The sequence below is a fragment of the Crotalus tigris genome, unplaced genomic scaffold (genome assembly GCF_016545835.1).
Source record: "Crotalus tigris isolate CLP2741 ecotype Arizona unplaced genomic scaffold, ASM1654583v1 scf7180000019328.220996217465:2438092, whole genome shotgun sequence".
Taxonomy (NCBI): domain Eukaryota; kingdom Metazoa; phylum Chordata; class Lepidosauria; order Squamata; family Viperidae; genus Crotalus; species Crotalus tigris.
Window position 1 is genome coordinate 1,205,548 of NW_024097488.1, and position 22,529 is coordinate 1,228,076.

Here is a 22,529-nt window from a genome sequence, read left to right on the forward strand (position 1 = left end):
TTTTGTTTAAATTTATATTTATACTATAAAGATCCCTGACCTTCAGTAACCTCTACAACTAAATCCCACGTATATATTTGGATGCCCCAAATGTAACTTGGGACTTGAAGAACATTTATTGCAATGGCAAATAATTATTGTGCATGGAAGTCAAGCTCGATTGAAACTATAGTCTAAAGACAGATCAACAGAAGCAGCAAAAATTAGCGTTATTTTAAGAATTGATATTTAATTGGCATTACAATACAACAGAATAGCACAGGTATGGATGTAAATGATCAGATATTTTATTTCATTAATTTTTGTCCCTGCCTCCCTCACATTTTTACACAACTTCGTGTGTGTATATTTTTTACATTTTAATCCAATTTTAATTTTGAAAGTTAAAATTAGTGCCAGTCTTTAGGTAGCGTCGTACCTAAAGATAAAACCGCTCGCTTTCTCATCTGCAAAAGAGGAACAAAATTTAACTCAATTTCCCAGAACACAGCGCGAATATGTAAATTATGCAGGTGTTCTGGAGATGTGCGCGCCAAATTAGCCGTGCGCACGCGCTAAAATTGGTGAACCTTTTTATTCTGCTTGCAGGAACGGAGCAGAGCCCTCGCGCAAATTAGCCGGGGGAGGAGGGGAGGAGGGACCACAACAATACTCCGCGGTTATTGGAAAATTGTATTTCCTTGTGGACGGAGGCCGAGCAGCTGCTCGTTTTTTGGTCGGAGATATGGCGTTGACTCTGCAAAGCGAGGGGTCCGTGTCTGAGGAGGCTGGTGGACTGTCCGAGAAAGTGGAGGGGAAAGTAGCGGCAGCAGCCACGCTGGAAACGCCTGGTTGCTCCGGGACAGGTGCTCTTTACGAACAGGGAAGCCGCTCTGAATCCAGCTGTGAAGGTAACGAAGAGATGGAGGATGAGGAAGAGATGATGGAGGAAGGGACTGCAGGAAGTGGAGCCTCAGCCCTCTTCGGAGGATTTGGGACGGAGGAGGGCGAAATGGATTGCGACGATGAGGACGAGGTAACACGGGTCACTCTTTCCTCGGCAGCGGGGTTAAGGGGACGAGAGGGTAGCTCGGTAAAGCACAATTGTGGAGATCCAAATTACCCTCCGTCAACTTTTCCGATAAGATTATTGTGAGCCATTTTGATTTCCATGGGAACATTGCTTTTTGTTCAAATGCATTCCTTTTTTTTTTTGTAATTTTGTCACAATGTGACATTTCTTGTGTACGCCAGTTCTGTCAGTCTTGCTAGTTTATTTTATATGCTCTTGCAGACAAATGATCCCAGCAAATCCAAAACTGATATAAAACATTGTCATAGTTTGTAAAACTTGCCATACTTCAGAAAGAGACAAAAGCAACTTGCAAGACAAACTTTTTAAAGTTCTGTTCTGTAGTTTCCTGTACTTATCCTGTTGTGAGTAAGTACAGGATAGATTATATGTCTTGTGCAAAAGTACTGCTGCTTTTCTCATCAGCGACAGTATCTCCCATCACATTCCGGGAACAAGAGATGGGCTTGGAACATGTTGTTTATACTACATGTAGAGTCTTCTTTCCTTCAGTGGTACCTGCATAATATCTAGTCTTGCACTGCTCAGTTCCTGAGACAAAGAGATCAACATCAAACATTATGTGAGAAAATACATGCTTGTTTCCCAGGAGTTCTCTTTTTAATGTGGCCTTCCAGATTTGCTTTGGAGACACATAACTCTATAGCAGGAGTGTCAAACTGCTGGCCTGCAGGCCAGATCCATCATAACAAAACCTTGTCCACCCCATTGGCGGCAATGACAAAAAAGTCATGATACACATGACGTTGCGAGTTTGACACTCCTGCTCTATAGGAACCTTGGAAGACTCGCAGAGCTAGCTTTCAACCACATAATATGGCCACTATTGTTTGCAAATAGTTTATTGAAGAAATATGTTCTCAAGTACTTATTTTAAATATAAAAACTGTAATGTTATCAGCAAACTTAAACAATACTCTTAACATACTTTTGTGAAATTTCAGCGCATGATTAATCTTTCTGAACTGGTACCATATATCATGTGTTCCATCTGCAAGGGATATTTCATAGATGCCACAACCATCACAGAATGTCTTCACACATGTAAGTATTGGAATTATTATTAAATTTGTTTGCTGGCCATAATAACTCTGGGCAGCTTACAACATTAAAAGGTATAAAACTAAAATATTTCTGAAAACAAATTTACATGGGTTGAAAAAAAGTTGTGTACACCTTAATAATATGACAGTTACAATAAAACATTAGGACTGAAACTCTGGACTTGAAGGGAAAGGGTGCTTCAGAATATGAGTTTGAACTTGATACCTTTCTGTAAATTCTTAAAGCAGCCTCATGTTTTCTGGAATTATACTGTGCATCTGCCTTATATCATAGTCTTATAATATGCAGTACACCAATTGAAGTGGACGACTTTAGGAAAAATCCTAGAAAATGTCAACAATCCGTGTGTTATGAAAATTGTTCCTAAATTGTTCTTTTTCCCTTTGATCCTGACTTTCCCCTGAACATATTTTTAAAAATCTTTCAGAGCCTAGTCTGACATTCAGTCTTCTATGGGGAGATCTGTTATTCTGAATAAGTACATTAACTATGGAAAAGATCATTTTCTTAACTCATTTATCATGGCCAAACTGAGTCTATAATGGCCTTATGGAAATCCAAATCTGGAGACAATTTTCTGGTACCTTTGATACTAGAGCCTGAAGCACTGTAGATAAAAAGTATTACTTTGTTTACCAGGCAGAAGAAGAAACTGCTTCATCTCTGAGCTTTCCTACTGCAAATTAGGAACATAAATTATTTTGTGATAGCCTGCTGTCTGAACTTTTTAAAAAACTGAAATAGTGTGAACTGAACTGTGGTATCCTGAATTCAATATTAATCATTCAATAGTTCACCCCATTGTAAATCTACTTTATCTGGTTTCTTTAATCAGTAAAGTCCTGTATGCTCACAAAAAAAGGGCTAGGTGAAGGACACAGGCATGAAGTCAGTCCATTTGGGTTAATAAGACTGGATTAAAGACAATGTATAAAAACTGGATGTATAAATCTAAGTAGAATTGTTAGTTTTCTGTTTTTGTTTTGCCGTTACTTTATATCCTAGCCAGGACTTATGACCACAATGGAGCCCAGAATTTTGGTCATAAATTGTTGTATTCAGTTTTATGACTGTTTTATGATGCTCATAAAGCTGGTTACTGCAGTCATTAAGATAATTATGTCATTAAGTGAACAATGTGGTTGTTAAGCAAACTCCTGGATATCCAGTGAGTATTTTTGCTTGACCTGCTGGAAAAGAGCAAAAGTTGCAAATTGTGGTCATGTGAGCACAGAACACTGCAATTGATTGCAAATGTGAGCTGGTTGCCAAGCATCTAAAATGCAATGCGTGACTGTAGGGGGAGGCAATCATAACCTTGAAGATGGGTCGTAAATAGCTATTTTTGAAGTCCATCATAACTTTGAATAGTCTTGTATCTCTGCAGATTCTGGACATTACTGCTTTCAGTAATAATGGATCATTTTGTTGCAGTCATGTAATTAATCTTTTTTTTTTTTACAGTTTGTAAAAGCTGCATAGTAAGACATTTTTACTATAGTAACAGATGTCCAAAATGCAACATTGTAGTACATCAGACACAGCCGCTTTATAATATCAGGTAATTTACCTATTATGGTGCACTCTATATTTATTTTGTGTAGAAATGAACAGTTTTAGTTAATGTTCTTATGATAGTTTTAGTCTTGATATTAACTATTGGAACTAAGAATTATTTCAAATAGCCTGATATGGGAGAATATGTTTAAATCTTCTGAAACTCTAGCAACATGTTCAAAACCATTTATTATTAAAACAATGAGACTAATCCACAGACCACACTTCACTGTCTTGTACTTGATATTTTCTTAGTCTGGACTTATTATTATATTGGAATGTTAATGTGGTATTTTAAAAATACTAATAAAGTTGCTTTTGTAATTTTGACATGGAAATTTTGCATTTTTGATAGCTATTTCTCAGCCAATCTTGTTTTATAATTGTTATAATTTAATAATTTTGTGTCAGTGCCTATCTTTCAATATATCTCTGTAATAAAAAATAGTTACATTTAAAAATTACTCTTTATTTTTTTTTATAGGCTGGATCGACAATTGCAAGACATAGTATATAAATTAGTTGTCAACTTGGAAGAAAGTAAGTCTTTACCTCTGAATTGGCTGCTCTTGGTAAAACTGAAAGATACATCTAACTGAATATAACTGACATTGTTAGTATACATCTTATGTTGCCATAAAATAGTTGATAGTTCGCTAAAGAACCACATGCTCCTTGATATAATTTGGAATATTTCAGCTGGAGATTATCAGCTTGTAAAGTTGATGAACAAAAGTGTGAAATCTTGGAAAAATCATAGATTCATTTTCTTTAGAATGTTCATCTTCCCTGCCCTTTCCACACCTGTTCATCTATTTCTTAAAAGAAATACATAGTCTTCATTTAGTGACTACCTTGTTTAGCAATTATTCATAGGTACAATAGAGATGGAAAAAGTAACTTTGTGACCAGTTCTCATATTTATGATCTTTGCAAGTGTATAAAGTAAAGTAAGACTGTTTTGCTTAGCAACCAAGTTGTAGGTCTCAATACCTGGATAGGCATATTAATAGAATTATTGATGAACTCTTTTTTTAGTATGGGATATTCACAAATTCATTTTAAGATCGACTATCAAGAGTTCAGTGCTTTATATTATTTTGCTACTATTATTTAAATAATAAAATGTTCTATTTCTGTCAGTTAAATGTGTAAAAGCTATAAAATTAATAGAATAAAAGATTAACAGATTGTCTTCAGAATCTTAAACTCTAGGAGCAAGATCTGGGATTTCAAATTGAATATGAATCTCTTTGTAATATAGAATTATTATATTGTAGCAAATCATAAATAATTAACATCAAGGTAACTCCTAGAAAAAACTATTGTGCTGAAATAATTCTATTAATTGTAGCATTTCTAGATTGTATTGGTGAAATTTTAGCAGATTGATACATATCACCATCATTGATGACAGTGCCTGGTTAGATAATATTTTAATCAAGTATTTTTGAAGAAACAAAGAAAATACCTCACAGTCTCACAAGATATTCTATTAATTTATTGACCATATTTTCTAATGAATATAAGTTATTGCAACATAAAAATAATGCAGTTCCTTTTATTATCTCTCAGCTTTTTATTATAAAATATTGGAAAATTAAAATAACTCTCATTGGATGAACCATGTGAGAAATTGTTTTGAAAAATTAAAAGTTAATTAAAAATTAAAAGACCTTTTTAAAAAAACCTATAAAAGACAAACTATTAAGATATGATAGCCATTTATTACCTATACCAGGAGGTTTAGAGATTACTTTCACCTGCACATGTATTAATCTAGGAATAATATGTATTTAAAATACTTGTCCTTTTTTTAAAAAATCACATATATGCATGTGGCAATATGTTCCCAACTTTTTATTTTCTCATTTTCATTTTCTTAATATTTTTGTCCCAGGTCTATGCAACATTTTATCATTTGTTTTGTTTCTTTAATAAAATGGCAAAAAATGAAGAATTTAGATCATTTTCTTTATCTGTTTTGTCTTTTTTTGTCTACTTATTCCATATTAACTAAATCTATAGGTTGAGGATAACCAGCTCTTTTGTATTTATACATTTAGGAGAAAAAAAGAGAATGCACGATTTCTACAGGGAAAGAGGTTTAGAAATACCCAAACTTGGTAAGTTTTTTTAACTGTGGGTATACTATTGCTTAAAATAAAGTGAATTTATTAAAATTTAAATTAAATACTTTTCATTATGCCTCATGCCAAGAGATATGTAGCTATGTATTTAACCTTATTTTCTACAGACTAAGATCAATATTTATTTCTTCTCTGACATTATAGCTACTTCGATTTTTTAAAAAAGTAACTAAAAAAACTATTTTTATACTAGTTAAGTTTTCAAAAAAATTCATAGCTGAAAAATATAACATTCTAACATAAAAGTATAGCTAACCTTAAACAATATGATTAATGTTTTCTTATTAAAGTACTACCAAAGTTAGGCTTATTTAATGAAAGTTGTGGTTTTGTCCCAAACATTTTAAAGATGATTTTAGCAAGTAGTTTTGTTCATGTGTCAAACTGCACTGAGATTGTTGATTATTGTCTTCAGTCAGTTATTGCTCACTAACTTGTGATTGATGAGATCATTACATCAGACTTTTAGAATTGTATTTTATTGCTTACCTGCCTGTGGCTCTCTCAGAAATTCAACACCATTCTTACACTTCCTAGAAACATAGCAACACTTACAAAAAGCTATCAAAAATAGCAATGGGAGAACAACTGTATATAAAAAGCCGCACGTTTCAGCATGATATATTAGTAGCTTTCATTGTCTGTAATCATCTAAATGTATGCCAGAGATTTTGGAGAAGATATATCTTTTGTTTTAATGAGATTTTATATAAGAGACACTCTGACACCAAAACCTAGTCAAATTTGAAAATTTTCTGATTTGGAAGACAGTAGTTCTTGTGTTATATTGTTTTAAGATCTTTGATTACATTTGCCTCTAGGGCACAAATGAGTAGTTTTGCAGAGACATATATTTATCACTTTCTCTTTATTACTGCTCTTTTTGAATTCTCTTTTCCCCCCCTACTCCTGGCCATTCTTCTTAGCTTCTCTGGTCTGAGACCTAATTAGTACAAACTGTTATTTGTATGAAAGTCTTGTATATTGTTATTATGGAACCCATAAAGGGAAGAAAGAACACAAAACTATGGGATATAAAGGAAAGAAGAAAAAATAGTTACTCAGAAAGAGTAACTGATGATTGATAATACTTCCAAGAGAGAGAATACTGTATGGTATGAGAGAAATAAGAGGGAATTGAGAAATCATAGAGTTGGAAGCGGCCATTTAGGCCATGAAGTCCAATCCCCTGTTCAGCATAAGAATCCAAATCAAAGCATTTCTGATTGATAGTTATCCAACTTCCACTTGAATACATCCAGAAAAGAAATGTACCGCTTCTCTAAATAATTGTTTTCTGGGGTAGTGGTGCAAAGATTGTTAAATGATCACCAATGAGTCAGAGGCAATGGGTTGCTCAGGGAAAGGACATTATGGATTGAAAAAAGAGAAAGGGTTAAAAGAAGAACAATCTGCAAGTATTACAGAGAAAGAAGTATGAAATGTATTTATTTTATTCTCTGTTCTTTCATTCCTAGCCTGATTAATCTTTTATATTTTAGCTGCACCCCAACCAATGGCAGTGGGCAGGGGAAGACCCCGTAAGGTTGTAGGATCTGTATTCCGACTTCCTCCAGAGCTTGACATGTCACTTCTTCTGGAATTTATTGGGTAAGTTAAAATTGAATTTCTGTGAATCAGTGTTTTATATATGAACATAGACAATAAATTATTCTCTATTAAATCATATTTAAGTCTCGGTACTGACAGAAATATGAATAATATGGTAGTAGCATGCAGGTTAGGTGATGAAATATGCATTATGATGTGAACTCTGCCTCTTACATATTTAAGTGTGATGTCTAAGTGCAAATGTAAAAGGATGGAGCTTGAATTATGAGATTATTGTGCATATTTTATCACTCTGACATTGTGATTAGGAATGATCACTTATATTGGCCTATTATATTATCATAATTTTAAGTTACATTATTAGATTTTAGTACACTGAAAATATCAAGGGATAGTGAAATAAATTAAGATCTGCAACTCTGCATAAACTTGCTCAGTTTTCAACATATGCTGATAGTGGTGTCTGAAGAATACAACTTTCTGATAGAAAGTAGCATTTTCACTATACTTTGATTTAGCTTTATGATTTGCTGAATAGTGCTACACTATGTAGATAATTGATAATTTGATGTTTGTCCAATGCATTAAGCTATAAATTATGCATATTGGTATACATACAGGTAATCTCTGATTTACAAACATTTTAACAACCAGCCGAAGTTATAATAGTCTCGGAAAGGTGCTGTATAGCCCATAAAGCATTTCTGCATATTGTAAAACATAACACTACTGTCTCTTGTCACATTATCATTATCTAAGTGCTTGGCAACCCATTAACACTTATGACCAATTGCCAAACCTGCAATCATATTCCATTTGCAGTTTTCTCTGGTGGCTTCCCCAGAAAATCTGTGGGGAAGCTGGTAGGAAAGACTGTAAACTACTGTTGCCTGCCAAGAGGTCTTCCTCTCTTCTCTGCCGCTGACTGAAAGAGGTGCTTGCCAAGGAGAGATGAACTCCTTTGGCAGAGTAGAGAAATGGAGCTCAGATCCTGAAAATCTGAGCTAACCATTCCTGCAGCCTGTCAGAGCAGTTCCCTTCCACACATGGAGGAGCCGAACTCCTCCTATGGGGTGTAGAAATAGAGTCAGATCCCACAGATTTCAGATCCTGAAGGTTAGTTTAAACAAAATAGTTTGTTCCGGTAATTAAAACTAATTGTTAGTTATATTCAATCAGGAAAATCAGGAAAATCAATATATCTTTGACTCAAAATTGGAAGCATGATAGAAGAAAAATATGACACTGGAGTATCAAGCTCATTTCCAAAGTAATTAAAACTAAATTGAGCTTGGCAGCAGGTTTCACAATATAACTAATTGACAAGCAGCCTTTGTGTCTTTAAGGTGCTTATGTCCTGTCCATCAATGTCTTAGTATAATGAAAAATACAAATAAATCATTTGTGAAGTGGTTCAGAATTTCAATAATTTGAAGGAAAAAAATTAAAAAATACTCTCTTCAGTGTATCCACTAGGTGGCAATAATAACCAAGTAATGTTCACATCGATTCTTGCAGTATTTCATGACAAATATGCTTGCATGTATCATAATAGGTATTCAAATGCTGGTTTATTAAAAGTGTATTTTAAAAATAATTTTATCATAATTCAATCTTCTGTAACCCTTTGTGATAGTACATGTTTACAAGTTAGTTAAAAAGGTGAGGGAGGGCTCTTGAGGCATTAACCAGCCCCACAGCTGCGTACTTCCGTGAGTTCCCCATGCAAGATTGCAGATCCATATTTTAATTCCTTTGCAGAAGGCCAATAGAGTGGGGGCCTCTCTCGCCTTCCTGTTCCACAGGGCTAGGGCAAGGGCAGAAAGTGCTGCCTTCCTCTCTCTTCCTTTTGTCTCCTCAAAAACCAAAAATGAAAGGTTTTCTTTGGAAACCACAAAGTAAGTGCTGGAGAGAGCATGGGTTTTGATTTATGCCTGTAAGTTGAGCATGCCACTGTATATATGTCCTATATACTCTGATTATGTTTATTTCTCTTTCTTTCAGAGCAAATGATCTCTCTGGGAATTTTAAGGTATCGATATTTCCAAACCATTTTGCTGCATTAAAAGTATAGGGGCATAATGTTGCAAATCTATTATTTATAGAACAAAATGGACATTTACAAATGAAATGAAATAACAGAGATCAAGCAAAAAAAGCAAAATTTCACTGTACAGCACTAAGGAGGAACTCAAGAGAAACTAATTTGTAAATATGAGAAAGAAGAACTGAATTGGAAGTTTTTCTCTCCCAGAGGGAATATATTTGAGTTCCTCTTTAGTGCTGTATAGTGAAATTGAAGAGGAACTAATTTGTAAATCTAATCATATGAGAGGCCAAAAATGCATTGGTCTAACTGGAAAAAAAATAAAAATCTATATATAAAAGAATAATATTCTCATCTAAAACATAAGGGCTTGCTGAATTTTGCCACCACACTTCCTAAGTAATGAATTATTTTGGTATGTATTTTAGTTAAGCATTTGCTATGTTAAATTCAGTTTAAATTGGATTGTTTTTACTACCACTGACAAAAAAAATAGTGTGGGTGGATTTTTTTTTTCTTTGCTTGAAAATTGGAATATAGTAAATATATGAAGCAATGCTGATACCTAGTTTTTCTCTCCCCGAGGGAATATATTTAAGTTCTTGAATGGGCTTGTTTGCTATATTACATTGAAACATGCCTTCTCTTTTGAGAACACTGATGCAAAGATGTTAATTCTGCCTTCTTGATCCCCATTATTACAGCAAGTCTAACAATCTCCTTTCAATAATTTCTCCAAATTTCTGTGGAGGTTCTCAGTCATCTGACTGCAAAGAATATAAATCCTTCCATTTCCCACCAGTTTGTTAGAACTGAAGAAGCTTCTTGGATGAGAAGTGAAATATCTTCAAGAAAAATCAAGAAAGTCCAGTGCCTTTTTTTAAAGCACCTTTGGGACACCTTGGAATCTTCCTTCTTACTATGTTGTACAGTTCTTGACAATTCCTGAACTTTAGCTTTTATCACTCCAGGGCCATCTGTTTTAATTCTTCCTTAGATATTAGCCAATTTTTATTTCACAAGATCTCCTTTTGACTTCTCAGCTTTTCAGTGAGGTTGCTTGTTTTACTCGTGCTCTTAAAACTTGTTCAGTTTGTCCCTCTCATTAGAATTGTTTGTGCCAATGCTTTCAGGATCTTGGTTTTCAGCATCTCCCATCCTTCTTGGGCTTCTTTATCCTTTAAGATTTTAAGCCATGGGACACTGCTCATCTTTCAAATGAATTCATTAAAATCTGTTTTCTCAAAGTGCAAGGTATGTGACTTAGTTCTTCTGCATTCCATAATTAACTTAAGTGCTGGCATATGATTGTTTTTCCCAACGCCATTAACATTTTCAGTCCAATTCCCCTTAGTTAGTCAGAATTATGTCCAAGACGGCTATCTTTTCATTGTTCTGACATACGAAATTGTCAACTAGAGAGATTGTTCATTTATTGGATCTCTCATTCCTGGCCAATCTCATTTTTCATCAGGTATCGGGTGGTTGAAATGTCCCAATATCTCCGCAACTTGCATTCTTGAAAGTTTAGTGAATAGTTTAAAAAGACATTATCCACATCTTCTACATGAGAGAAGGGTTAAGTAAACATGGTGATATAGTTTTTTACATTTTTATTCATTTTAAGTTTTATTCAGATGCTTCTTAACTCAAGAGTAATTTTACTGTGCTTATTAAGCAGCACAAAATGCTTCCATATTCAGGAACATTGACTTCTTTATAAGTGTACAAGCTATTTCACCTCTGTTTATGTAGGGACTTATTTTTGAAAGCTAATATCCTTTGAGTTCTACATTCCACTAGCTATTCAAATCCCACCAACTTTCTGTGATATCATACTTTCTTTTCAGAAAGGTTTCTTTCTGATAGTTGCCTATATTCTCCATTAATATGTGTACAAACACTGAAAGATATCGGTCTCTTCCGTCCTACCATGTATTCATGATTTCCAGATAACATTTATTGCAATATACATTTGTTATGATATGTGTAAGACCTACTACTTTTCTAGCTGAATCTCTACCTATATCTGTTGTCTTTTGGTTTAGTTTGAATCCTTCCTGACATGTTAGCAACAACTGTATATTCTTTCCTGCCTTTGTACGATGCAGCACATATCTGCCTAAAAGCTTATTATACTAGTGTATATGTCATGGTCCATAAATCCAAATCTTTCTTCCAGTTTACTGCTTTCCTTTATAGTTCCTCAAACCCCACAGAGAGGATAGATGAAAATACATTTTCACATTTTCATTTATAGATTTATATTTGCTTTTCATTATTTACCTTTTCTGGCTGCATCATTTATCCCCTTGGGTTCAGAAATTACGGCTAACGATCAGTTGATTTCATGAGCATGGGTCATCTTTCAACCCATCTTTGTCACAGGACTAGGCAGTATGCCTCTCATAATAACTTGTCTGCTGTACAACTCTGTTTCTGTCCTATGCAATAGTGTGTCTTCTACCACCAGCATTTTTCCCCAAGGGAAGGGCTTTGGTTATTTGTTGATCCTGTAGAGCTGAGTCCTTTATTGCAGAGAGGTTGGGGCAATATAAATATCTCAGGAAGCTGCAGATTAGTTTCCATGTCTGGAGCCTCAAATCAGTTTCAACTGTTTGCTAAAAGGACAACATAGTACCTGAACTATAGATTACAATGCAGTCCACTTACCTAGACAGCAAATGATTGCCTTGTCAAAGTCTCAAGCATGAACAGTGAAAAATTATTGATTTCATCTTCTGTGACTATTTTAAGATTTTAAAGTAAACATGAGATTGACTATTTGCAAAAAAATCCTATTTATTACAATCTAACTGTAAATTAACCTGTTCTTTGTTCTTGTAGCCACTGGAAAAGAAGTTTGTACGTGTTTCAGGAGAGGCAACAATTGGACATGTGGAAAAATTCCTCAGAAGAAAGATGGATCTTGATCCTGGCTGTCAGGTGCACTATAATAATTCATATAATATAATTTTTACCTTTTTTTGCTTCTCCACAACATGTGTATAACAGTGATCAGATGAATGAGATTCCCACATATTTTTAATGTAATACTTTTCTTTGAAAGCATTGTGTACCTAGGAAAGACCAAAATAACAGAGATGAAAATTTCTGGCAATAATAAGAAATACTGAAAGGTGAACTGAGAACTGATTTTGAAATATATTTTTTTGCCCCCAAAAGAGGCACCAGGTCTTATTTTTGGGAAGAGGAGTGTCTTTTCCACTCACCTTGCAGGATGGCACCGACAGCCCCGCCCAGCCGGTCTATTTCTGTGGCCTAAGGAGCAGCTTCACTCTGCAGCTGAGAATGGAGCTCCAGCCTGCATTGTGCAGCCGAAATTGAATCCTTAGCTTGGTTCTTGGCTGCAGAGGCCTTCCAGAAAGACCCCTGACTTCAAAATGCAGGCTGGAGCTCCATTGGCAGCTGCAGAATGAAGCTTGTCCTTTGGCCACAGAAGAATTGGGCCAGAAGGCGAGGCAAGTGTCGATCCATGGGAGGCCTGTCTGCAATGGTAAGCTCCACCTCCCCACCCCCACCCTAGCTTGGTTTTTAGGTGTGCACCTCGCCCAAAACTAGGGGCATGGCTTATATTAGGCAAGGGCTTATTTTCAGGATAGGTCTTACTTTCGGGAAAACATGGTACTGTTCTTTGGCTTTGTAGTATAATAATAAAGTTGGAAGGGACCTTGGAGGTCATCTAGTCCAATCCCCTGTTCAGGCAGGAAACCCTATACCATTTCAGACAAATGGCTGTCCAGTCTCTTCTTAAAAACTTCCAATGTTGGAGCATTCACAGCTTCTGGAGACACTGATCAATTGTTCTAACTGTCAGGAAGTTTCTCCTTAGTTCTAGGTTGCTTCTCTCTTTAGTTAGTTTCCATCCATTGCTTCTTGTCCTGCCTTCAGGTGCTTTTGAAAATAGCTTGACTCCCTCTTCTTTGTGGCAACCCCTGAGATATTGGAACACTGCTATCGTGTCACCCCTCGTTCTTCTCTTCATTAAACTAGACATACCCAATTCCAGCAACCATTTCTTATATATTTTAGCCTCCAGTCCCCTAATCATCCCCTCAGCATGATGAGCTTTTAGCTTTCTCAGTTCAGCTAAAGCAGAGATCAGAAGATTGTTGGTATAGCAAAAAAAAATGAGATTTCTTTTTGTAATGGAAGGTGAGAATGACTGAGGGATGTAAGGGAAAGTTGCTGCTTAGGGAATGATCTGCCTAATCGACAAAGAAGGAAACTTTTAAGGATCTGCCCTAATGTATCAGACTGTTAAAAATAATGCAGGAGATTTGTATTTTCTGATAATGTAGCACAGACATGTCAAACACAAGGCCCGGGGGCCAGATGCGGCCCGCGAAGTGGTTTCATGTGGCCCGTGAAGCCATCCTTGAAACAGTGAGGGAATGTACAATTTTGTGGTGGCCATCTATGCTGAAACGCATTCAGTCTTAGCTCCACAAGGCTGTCTGGAAACAGCGAGGAACCAGCACCTGCTGCGTCGGCCCCACCCCCTGGGTGCATGCTGGGGAGGTGTCACCCTTTGTGAGGAATGAAGAAATGCACCGTCGCCTAGAAGTGGCCAGCAAATGGCCCTCGCCTACTTCACATATCCGGCTTGATTGGCTCCAGCGGAGGGGTTTCAGCAGGCAATGAGTCTCCTCCAGTGGACCATGCCTTGGCACTTGCCTGGTCCCACCCCCTTCTGCCAGAGACCCTCAGATCTGTCCCACTCCTGCCCAGGCCCATACAGGCACCCTTGAATCGAATGATGTAGAACTGGCCATGCCCACCCAATAGGCCACACCCATTCCATCCACTCCCGCCCAGTAGGCCACACCCACCCTGGCCACACCCATCCCCCCCAAGGGCAACCGCAATGCTGATGCTGCCCTCAATGAAATTGAGTTTGACACCCCTGATGTAGCATGACGATAAAGTAGAATTAGTTCATCTAATCATGGTTTACTTGGGAGGAGTGATAATTTTACAATTTCCATTTTATCATCTTTTAATGATTCCAGATGGTTATACAGCCAAGTATAATCTTTTCTAGACTGACAAACAGCATATGTTTTGTTTCAGTTATATACAGATGTATTATCCACAAATAGTCCTCAACGTATGATCAAAATTAGGACAGGGATTATTACTATCATAAATCAGTGCGATCATAAAGAGAAATGTCCTGTGACTACACCAACTTATGACAACAATCCCCACATTCCACATTGTGGTTAACTGGGAATTGCTGGTTTTTAAGCGAGTGCCCATCCCAATCCAAACCTTCTTGGCTTGGTCCCTCCCTGCCTCAAGTCTCAGTAAGATAAGGAATTGCCTCCAGCTCCCCCCACTCAGCCTATTTCTACTCTCATCTATGACATTTGGCCAGCCTGCACCCTACCTTGCAGGATAGGAAGCCTCAGCCTTCCTGAGCAAGTGCCAGCAAGCATTTGTTTGCTCCCCAATCTGGCCCAGCAAGCAAGCCAGCAAGCATCCATTCACGTAGCTGCCTTCTTTTCCTGTTCTCCCCAGCAATTTTTGCCTTTGGCTTTCTCCTTTTCAGACCCAGCTTCTCTGGAAATGTTTCCTAAAGTATACATGGTTCTCTGAACTTTCAGAAAGCTGCACTGCCTTTCTAATGCTCTGCTACCTTTGATTTTGGCACAGAGCTTTTTTAGCCAAATCCCAAAATCAAGAGAGTCATCTCAGCAGACAGTAACAGCTTATGACCTTCCCTGATGGCTTCCCCGTTGCCTTTATGGGGAAACTGGCAAAGAAGATTGCAGATGGTGATCACATGATTGCAGGGTGCTTGGCAATCAGCGGTAAGTATGAATGGGTTGCCAAGTGCCCAGACCGCAATCACATGCCCACAGCAGTCCTGCAATGGCCTTAATTTTGGGTAGATAAGCCTCTTCGTTCAGCATTTTGTTCATAAATTTGAGTGGTTGCTGAATAAATGGTTGTAAGTTGAGGACTACCTGTATTATTAAAGTGATGTTTTCTTATACTTCTTGTTTTATGTTATAGTTTCAGTATTTTTGTTTTACTAAATGGCTTGAAAGAAATAGTCTGATTGTTAGAGAAATCACATAGTTCCGAGAATATTTAGATTAGCTTCCCCAGTCTCAATATCTTCCAGATTTTGATGTCATCTTCCAAAATGTTCAGCAATAGCAGTGTTTTTGGGGAATTCTGGGATCTAAAATCTATATATCTGGAAGCACCCAGATTGGATAAGACTGGTATAAAGTAAAACAATATTTATTGTAATAAGCCTGTTTTTAGAATTACCCAGAAAGTAATTTAGAGTTGCTCTGGTTATTTTCAAAGTATGTTCTAAGAATGTTTTTGTCAAGGGTTTAATAGTCAAAACATTAGTAAAATAAATCAATTTATGTAGACACAATAACTTCCTGTGTGCATTTGAAATGTGTCATAAAAGTTAAAGCACAAATTTTCTGTAGACCATAATAGTCTCAAAGTCAACAGAGCAATTGAAATACATCTGAATCTAGTCTGAATCAGAATAGAACTGGAAAGGACCTTGGAGGTCTTCTAGTCCAGCCCCCTGCTCAAGCAGTAGATGCTATACCATTTCAGACAAGTGATTGTCCAGTCTCTTCTTAAAAATCTCCAGTGATGAAGCACCCACAATGTCTGAAGGCAAGCTGTTCCACTGGTTAATTGTCCTCACTGTTAGGAATTTCTCCTTAATTCCAGGTTGCTCCTCTCCTTGATTAGTTTCCATCCAATGTTTCTTGTCCTGGCCTCTGGTGCTTTGGAAAATAAATTGACCCCCTCCTTTTTGGGGCAGCCTCTCAAATACTGGAATACCTCTATCATGTCCCCCCCCCCAATCCCTCTTTTCTCTAGACTAGCCAAACCCAAATCCTACAACCGTTCTTCATGTTTTAGTGCCCAGGCTTTTAATCATCTAAGTTGTTCTTCTTTGCACTTTTTCCAAAGTCTCACCATCTGTTTTGTAATGTTATAACCAAAACTGGATGCAGTATTCCAGGTGTGGTCTTACTAAGGCTTTATAAAGCAACTCTAATACTTCATGTGATTTTGATTCTATTCCTCTGTTTATACAACCAAGGATTGTATTAGCTTTTTTGGCTGCTACCGCACACTGATGACTCATGTTTAAGTGATTGCCTAGTAGACTCCAAGGTCCCTCTCACAGTTACTGTTTCTGAGCCAGGTTTCACCTAATCTGTATTTGTACCTTTGGTTTTTCCTGCCCAAGTGTAAAACCTTGCTTTTCTCCACATTAAATTTCATTTTGATCTGACATGAGAAAGTTTAATTCCACTAATCTATTAAATAAGCTGCTGATATCATAGAATGCTTTGTGGTAGCAAAAGGTATGATCATGAATGAATGATCTTGCTTTTGTTTCAGTTTTATCATTGAACATTATTCTTTTTTTTTTGGATGAATTAAGCAATGCCATGCAATAGTTGCATGTGAATAAATAATGCCTCTGGGTCTTGTTAATGCTAGATGATGAGATGAGAAATGGTATTCCACAGAGAACTGGTTGCAAGGCTCATCTATTGTTAAATTTAAATTATGTTTGAACTGAGAACAGCTGCTCATCTTTAACAAATTTAGCACCATCTGCTCTGAAAGAGTATCACCTCTAAAATGGAGTTTTTAAGATACTTCTCTGCCCATACACTAACAAATATGTAAAATAAGAGTAAAGTTTAAAAGGGGCAAGGTTAGAAAATACAATATTTGCCACTGTTGTTAGTAAATCAGTTAAAAGTAACTGACTTGTAACAGTTGCTTTGTAGTTTCTCTGAAAGTTATTAAAGCTCATTGTTAATAGTTATAGCAGGCTGTTGTTCTTGCTAATTGGGCATACATTTTTACACTGAACACTCCTTTTATTAAATTATTTGATAGTTTTTTTTCTGTTCATTTTAGGTTGACATAATATGTGGTGATCACCTGCTGGAACACTATCAAACTCTAAGGGAAATCCAAAATGCCCTAGGGAAGAGTGCAGTGCAGGTAAAGTACTGAAATGTTAATTAAAAATGTTTTGTTTAAAAGCAATCCTAATTTTGGATAGTGTTTTGTTGCCTTCTGAAGGCACTTATTTAAGTTTATTGGCCTTCAATTCTAGTGAGTTGACAGCAGGCAAAGCTAAAAAACATATATATAAATAGCAAGAAACATTAAACCTGAGGTAGCCCAGACTAAAATACTCTACTAACAAAGCCCACAAAACATGGCCATTAAAATAACAAACATTAGGCCTGGGAACAAAACTAGGATTTAAGTATTTCCTGAACCCAAGGAGAGAGGACACTGTTGTTATCTCTGGAAGGTTACTGTTCCCAAATGTGTGATCACAACAGAGAATGCACGTTTCCTAGGATGGCAATACTTAATTGATGGGACCTGGACTCATCCATTCTGCCAGAACACTAAGTAGGCAGAAACTATTGGAGATATTCTTTCTTTTTTGCATTCACAAAAAAATAGATGCTGTGCAAGTCAAAATCTTTGTGTTCCCAATCCAGAAACTGCACGTGCAGCTTTCTTCCATGTATTTGTCCTACATTCTACAATCTTGGCACACTGAAATGCATAGACTCGTCATATGTTCTTCATATCTACACATTCGATGTTGGCTTTCTACAGGAACTACATTCATGTATCTTTAATAGACCGATTCAAAGTTTTGACCAGCAGGCAAAGAAAGGGCCAGGACATGAGCAAGGCATACAGAGTGCATACAGAGCATGCCAGTTTTCATAATGTATAGCATAGGAAATAAGAGTTCTGTAAGTAGAAGGTATAAATTTGCATAACCAGTGGGAAGAAAAGACAGTGCTTCTACTCTTATATATATGACTGCAGATAAAGTAGTCAGAATAATCTAGACAATTTCTCTTCTGATATATTCTAGTGGTACATTATTTTGTAAAAAAAATATTTTAAAGATTATAATAATGCAAATTTCAGTCTTTTCAGTCATATATTTACCTTTTTTCTATCTGTATATTATAGCCAAAATGTTTAGTCCACTTCATCATACATCGTTTGACTTGTTCTTCTGTTTCAGAAGTTTATGCCTTTTGGCAATTACATCACCATTTGCACCTAACTCTATTTCAAACTCAGTCTTCAGTACCATAAACTCTTTTGTCTACTTTAGAACTTTAAAATAACTGTAGATAAGAAAACCATTTGCAACCATGTCCCTCTGCCATCATTTCTTTTTGTCTTATTTTATATTCTCCTTGATAAAATTTTAATATCTCACAATAAGATAACAGTTAATCTTTTATTTCTCATCTATAAAATGATACTACTGAGAGCCACAAAGGTGTTTTCAGGCAGAAACTAGATTTGTATCCATTCTATATATTCAATATGGCACATCTAACATAATGATTTTTAAAATCCATCTTCTAACTCCAAAAACCTTCTCTTTCTCAGCAACACCCACTCTTTTATCAAACTAAACAGCAAGCTGCAAAATATAATTTCAGATCAGGTAAACATGGTCATCCTTTGCATCCTGTAACACCTTATATTTAATTCATATTTAGATATATCATTTTGCCACTATTTAAATGGTGCATTATCTGTCAAAACTGGATTCTCTGAAACAAAACCATCATTCTAAAATTGTTATCTATTTTTATCACAACCCCCCCTCGGTGACAATTCAGTTTCTCCTATTCTAAAATATCTTTTTTAATTTCATTTTATGTCTTAACATAGTTATTTTGAAATAACATATATATATTTGTCATAGTGATACTCAGATATTTTATTTACTTTTCTATCTTAAATAGATACGGATTCATAAGCATACAAATGGTGCTGCATATTTCTTTACATGACTTGCTGGCCTGATGTGAACCAAATTTAAATAAATTTCCAGGGCAATGCTCAAAATGAATAAGTGTCTTTATGTTACTTTTTCAGGAAGAATGTTTTCTGTAAGTGTGTTCTCTGTAAATTTATTCTAGAAAGTAAAAATAGAACCTTACTCATAATGAAGTACTATCATCATCATCATAATAGAGTTGGAAGGGACCTTGGAGGTCTTCTAGTCCAACATTTTGCTCAGGCAAGAAACCCTATACCATTTCAGACAAATGGTTGTCCAGTCTCTTCTTAAAAACTTCTAGTGTTGGGAGCATTCACAACTTCTGGAGGCAGGTTGTTCCACTGATTAATTGTTCTAACTGTCAGGAAATTTCTCCTTAGTTTTAGGTTGCTTCTCTCTTTGGTTAGTTTTCATTCGTTACTTCAGGTGCTTTGGAAAATAGCTTGACTCCCTCTTCTTTGTGGCAACCCCTGAGATATTGGAACACTGCTATCATGTTACCCCTAGCCCTTCTCTTCATTAAATTAGACATACCCAATTCCAGCAACCGTTCTTTATATGTTTTAGCCTCCAGTCCCCTAATAATCTTTGTTGCTCTTCTCTGTACTCTTTCTTACTCTTTCTCTGTTATCTTTTTTTCATAAGAGATCCATATAATAGATAGTTAGCATGACATATCTGGTGTTAACACTTAAAATGCTTAGTGAAGAGAAAGATTGAGAGCCACAATGAACATAATTGTCTTCAAATTTGCCTTCAAACTCCTTGAAGAGTCTATAACAAGACTAGGAAGATGGAAAATTATGTAAAAAGATGAACTCCAAATTTGCTAACATTTGGTAATAGCTCTTCTTTTCTTCTTAATGTGGAGTTACATTTTAAACAACAAATAGATAACTGGAGCTATATAATATATTCTTTTTAGTTATTTTGTCACTGTGTTTTGGAGAAATGTGGGATGTAGATTCCAGTTGTGTGTCTTTTGCTGTTTCTCTAGAAAATTATTAACCCAAAGATGTTTTATTTCCATACCAATACCTAATGTGTATGTGTGCACACCTCCAAATCAATGTTGATTTCTGGCAACTGCCTAGACTAGTCCTTGCAGTTTTCATGGCAAGATTGTGGGGAATGGTTTGCCATAGGGCTGAGTGAATGACTAGCCCAAGACCATCCAACTAGCTCTGGGCCTAAGGTAGGACTAGAATTCACAGTTGCCTGGTTTCTAGCCTGGTACCTTAACGGCTGTATAAAACTGTCTCTTGTACCTAATGTACAATAAGAAAACTTGTCTATACAAGTCATTGCTTTTTGTTTGTTTGTTTGCTGATTTCATTGGATTTTTTATTCATATGATTTCTCTTTTTCTTTCCAGGATGGGTTGCTTATACTTCACTATGGACTGATTCTTAGTGGAGATTCCACATTTTCAAAAATCTCTTAAATTTTCAGAAGATGTTTGAAAGAACAAAACCTCATATGAGAACTACAGCAAAAAAAAAAGCCATTTCATTTAAATGAATTTAAAGAGATGCACTGTTTTTGCTCTGCATAATAATTAAGGAAACAATTTAAAGCAGTGAGAAAAACTAACACTATACCAGTAAGTAAGCTATAAATACTTCAGTGGTCTTGTATCATCAGCGCCTAGCTCAGGGAAGAACAAACATATCAACATAACAAAATTCATTCTAAATATGTAGGTCTTGCAGCATTCATGACTAATCCATGGATGGTGTTGTATTTGAGATTACAGTTTATCCGAAAGTCTTTAAGTATATTTGCAGTACTGTTCTCAGGGATGATCTCTTGGACCACAATGTCTTATTGGGAAAACCATGCATTTATTCATAGGGACATTTGAATTCTATTTTAGTTGTCAGTTTAGAAATAAAATGATTTAGATTTTTCCCTACAGATAAAATGGGGCTAATCACCCTTTAAAAATTGCAAGCATTTATATCTCATGCCTTATATGAAAAATATTGAAATACATAATATACCAAATATTAGAACAGGAAAAGAAATAAATCTATGTTACCTATAGAGCATCACTGGTTGAATAACAATGTAAATGTAAAAGTAGATGAGGCAATGAATTGGGCTGCATTGGAACATGTATTCCCCCTGTTGTTTATACCTCCAATGTCAGTGGGAAAATAAATGGACCATATGCTTTCCAAATGTTTAAAACAGTATACTTGTTCTCTAGGTAATAAAAGTGCACTTGAATAATAAATTGGGAGCTGGCTGAATGGTAGCTATAAAACAGAGCCAGAATAATGGTCTTATTGAAAAATAAGAATTTGATTAGCTTATAGCTAAAAATATTAAAATTATAAAAAAAATGCATCAGATATCAGAAATAAGCAATAGACGCACTCAGCACAACAAGGGTATGATAGTATTATTGAAAAGCAGTGAAAATTGTTAACAATTATTTTGACTCTATTTGGCATGGGATTACATTGCCTGACTTTAAAAAAAAAAAATTAAAAACTAATCCCACAAGCGGTAACACAAGCTTGTTTGGACAAATGGGTGAATTACAACTATTAAATCGTTGGTTCCACCATAGAACAACCACAAATCCTTGAAGAATGAAATATTACAGTTCTTATTGCCATCAGTGTGGCAAAAGCGGTTACAAGCAAATTATTGAAATTGGAATTAACGCAGAGGAACAGGGTTTTCTGATAGAAAAATAGAAAAAAATAGCAACTTTTGTTACATTTTTAAATTTTTTCTAGCGTGTCAGGTAAAAATGCTCCCTTACATATATTTGAATATCTAAGTAGGCATGGAGTCAGGAAGTCTTCAATATGTGACCAGACTTTATATTTACTTTGTTGCAAAGATTAACATGATTTCTCCGATTGTTATGGACTCATGAGAGCATTGTCACAAATGAAGCATTAAGTTCATAGAGACAAATATGGAGTGCTTTTTTCTGAAAATCAACATATTTATTACCAATACGTAATGTACCTACAAATGTTCAAATTTTTGTTGAGCAGTATGGTGGCCAAGTTCTGGTCATCATCAAATTCAGTATGAGTTTCTGTATGTATTATTCATAGAGCTGAAATTTATACAGAACATGTTAACTATAAAAATCAAGAGCTGGTACACCAGTTCTGAACCAAAAAACTAATACATTGTAGGGGTATTTCATTTAAAGAAAACAAGTGA

At 35.7% G+C, this 22,529-nt stretch overlaps 1 protein-coding gene across 1 annotated transcript; it reads left to right on the forward strand.

Annotated features, from left to right (window-relative positions):
• The first annotated feature begins 247 nt into the window (after positions 1 to 247).
• PCGF6 (polycomb group ring finger 6) lies at positions 248 to 21,836 on the forward strand. Its single transcript, XM_039361665.1, has 10 exons — positions 248 to 1,015; positions 2,017 to 2,116; positions 3,602 to 3,698; positions 4,179 to 4,234; positions 5,761 to 5,820; positions 7,347 to 7,455; positions 9,421 to 9,448; positions 12,311 to 12,409; positions 17,414 to 17,500; positions 20,713 to 21,836. The coding sequence occupies exons 1-10, from the start codon at positions 725 to 727 to the stop codon at positions 20,779 to 20,781; spliced, it is 996 nt and encodes a 331-aa protein (XP_039217599.1). The 5' UTR covers positions 248 to 724; the 3' UTR covers positions 20,782 to 21,836.
• The last annotated feature ends 693 nt before the right edge of the window (positions 21,837 to 22,529 follow it).

Bases quoted from the DNA above. Each gene is read 5' to 3' on its own strand.
- PCGF6 (XM_039361665.1), top strand. From the start codon at position 725: ATGGCGTTGACTCTGCAAAGCGAGGGGTCCGTGTCTGAGGAGGCTGGT. The intron at 3,699-4,178 runs GTAATTTACCTA...TTTTTTTTATAG, and splicing joins CAGCCGCTTTATAATATCAG to GCTGGATCGACAATTGCAAG. The intron at 4,235-5,760 runs GTAAGTCTTTAC...TTATACATTTAG, and splicing joins AGTTGTCAACTTGGAAGAAA to GAGAAAAAAAGAGAATGCAC.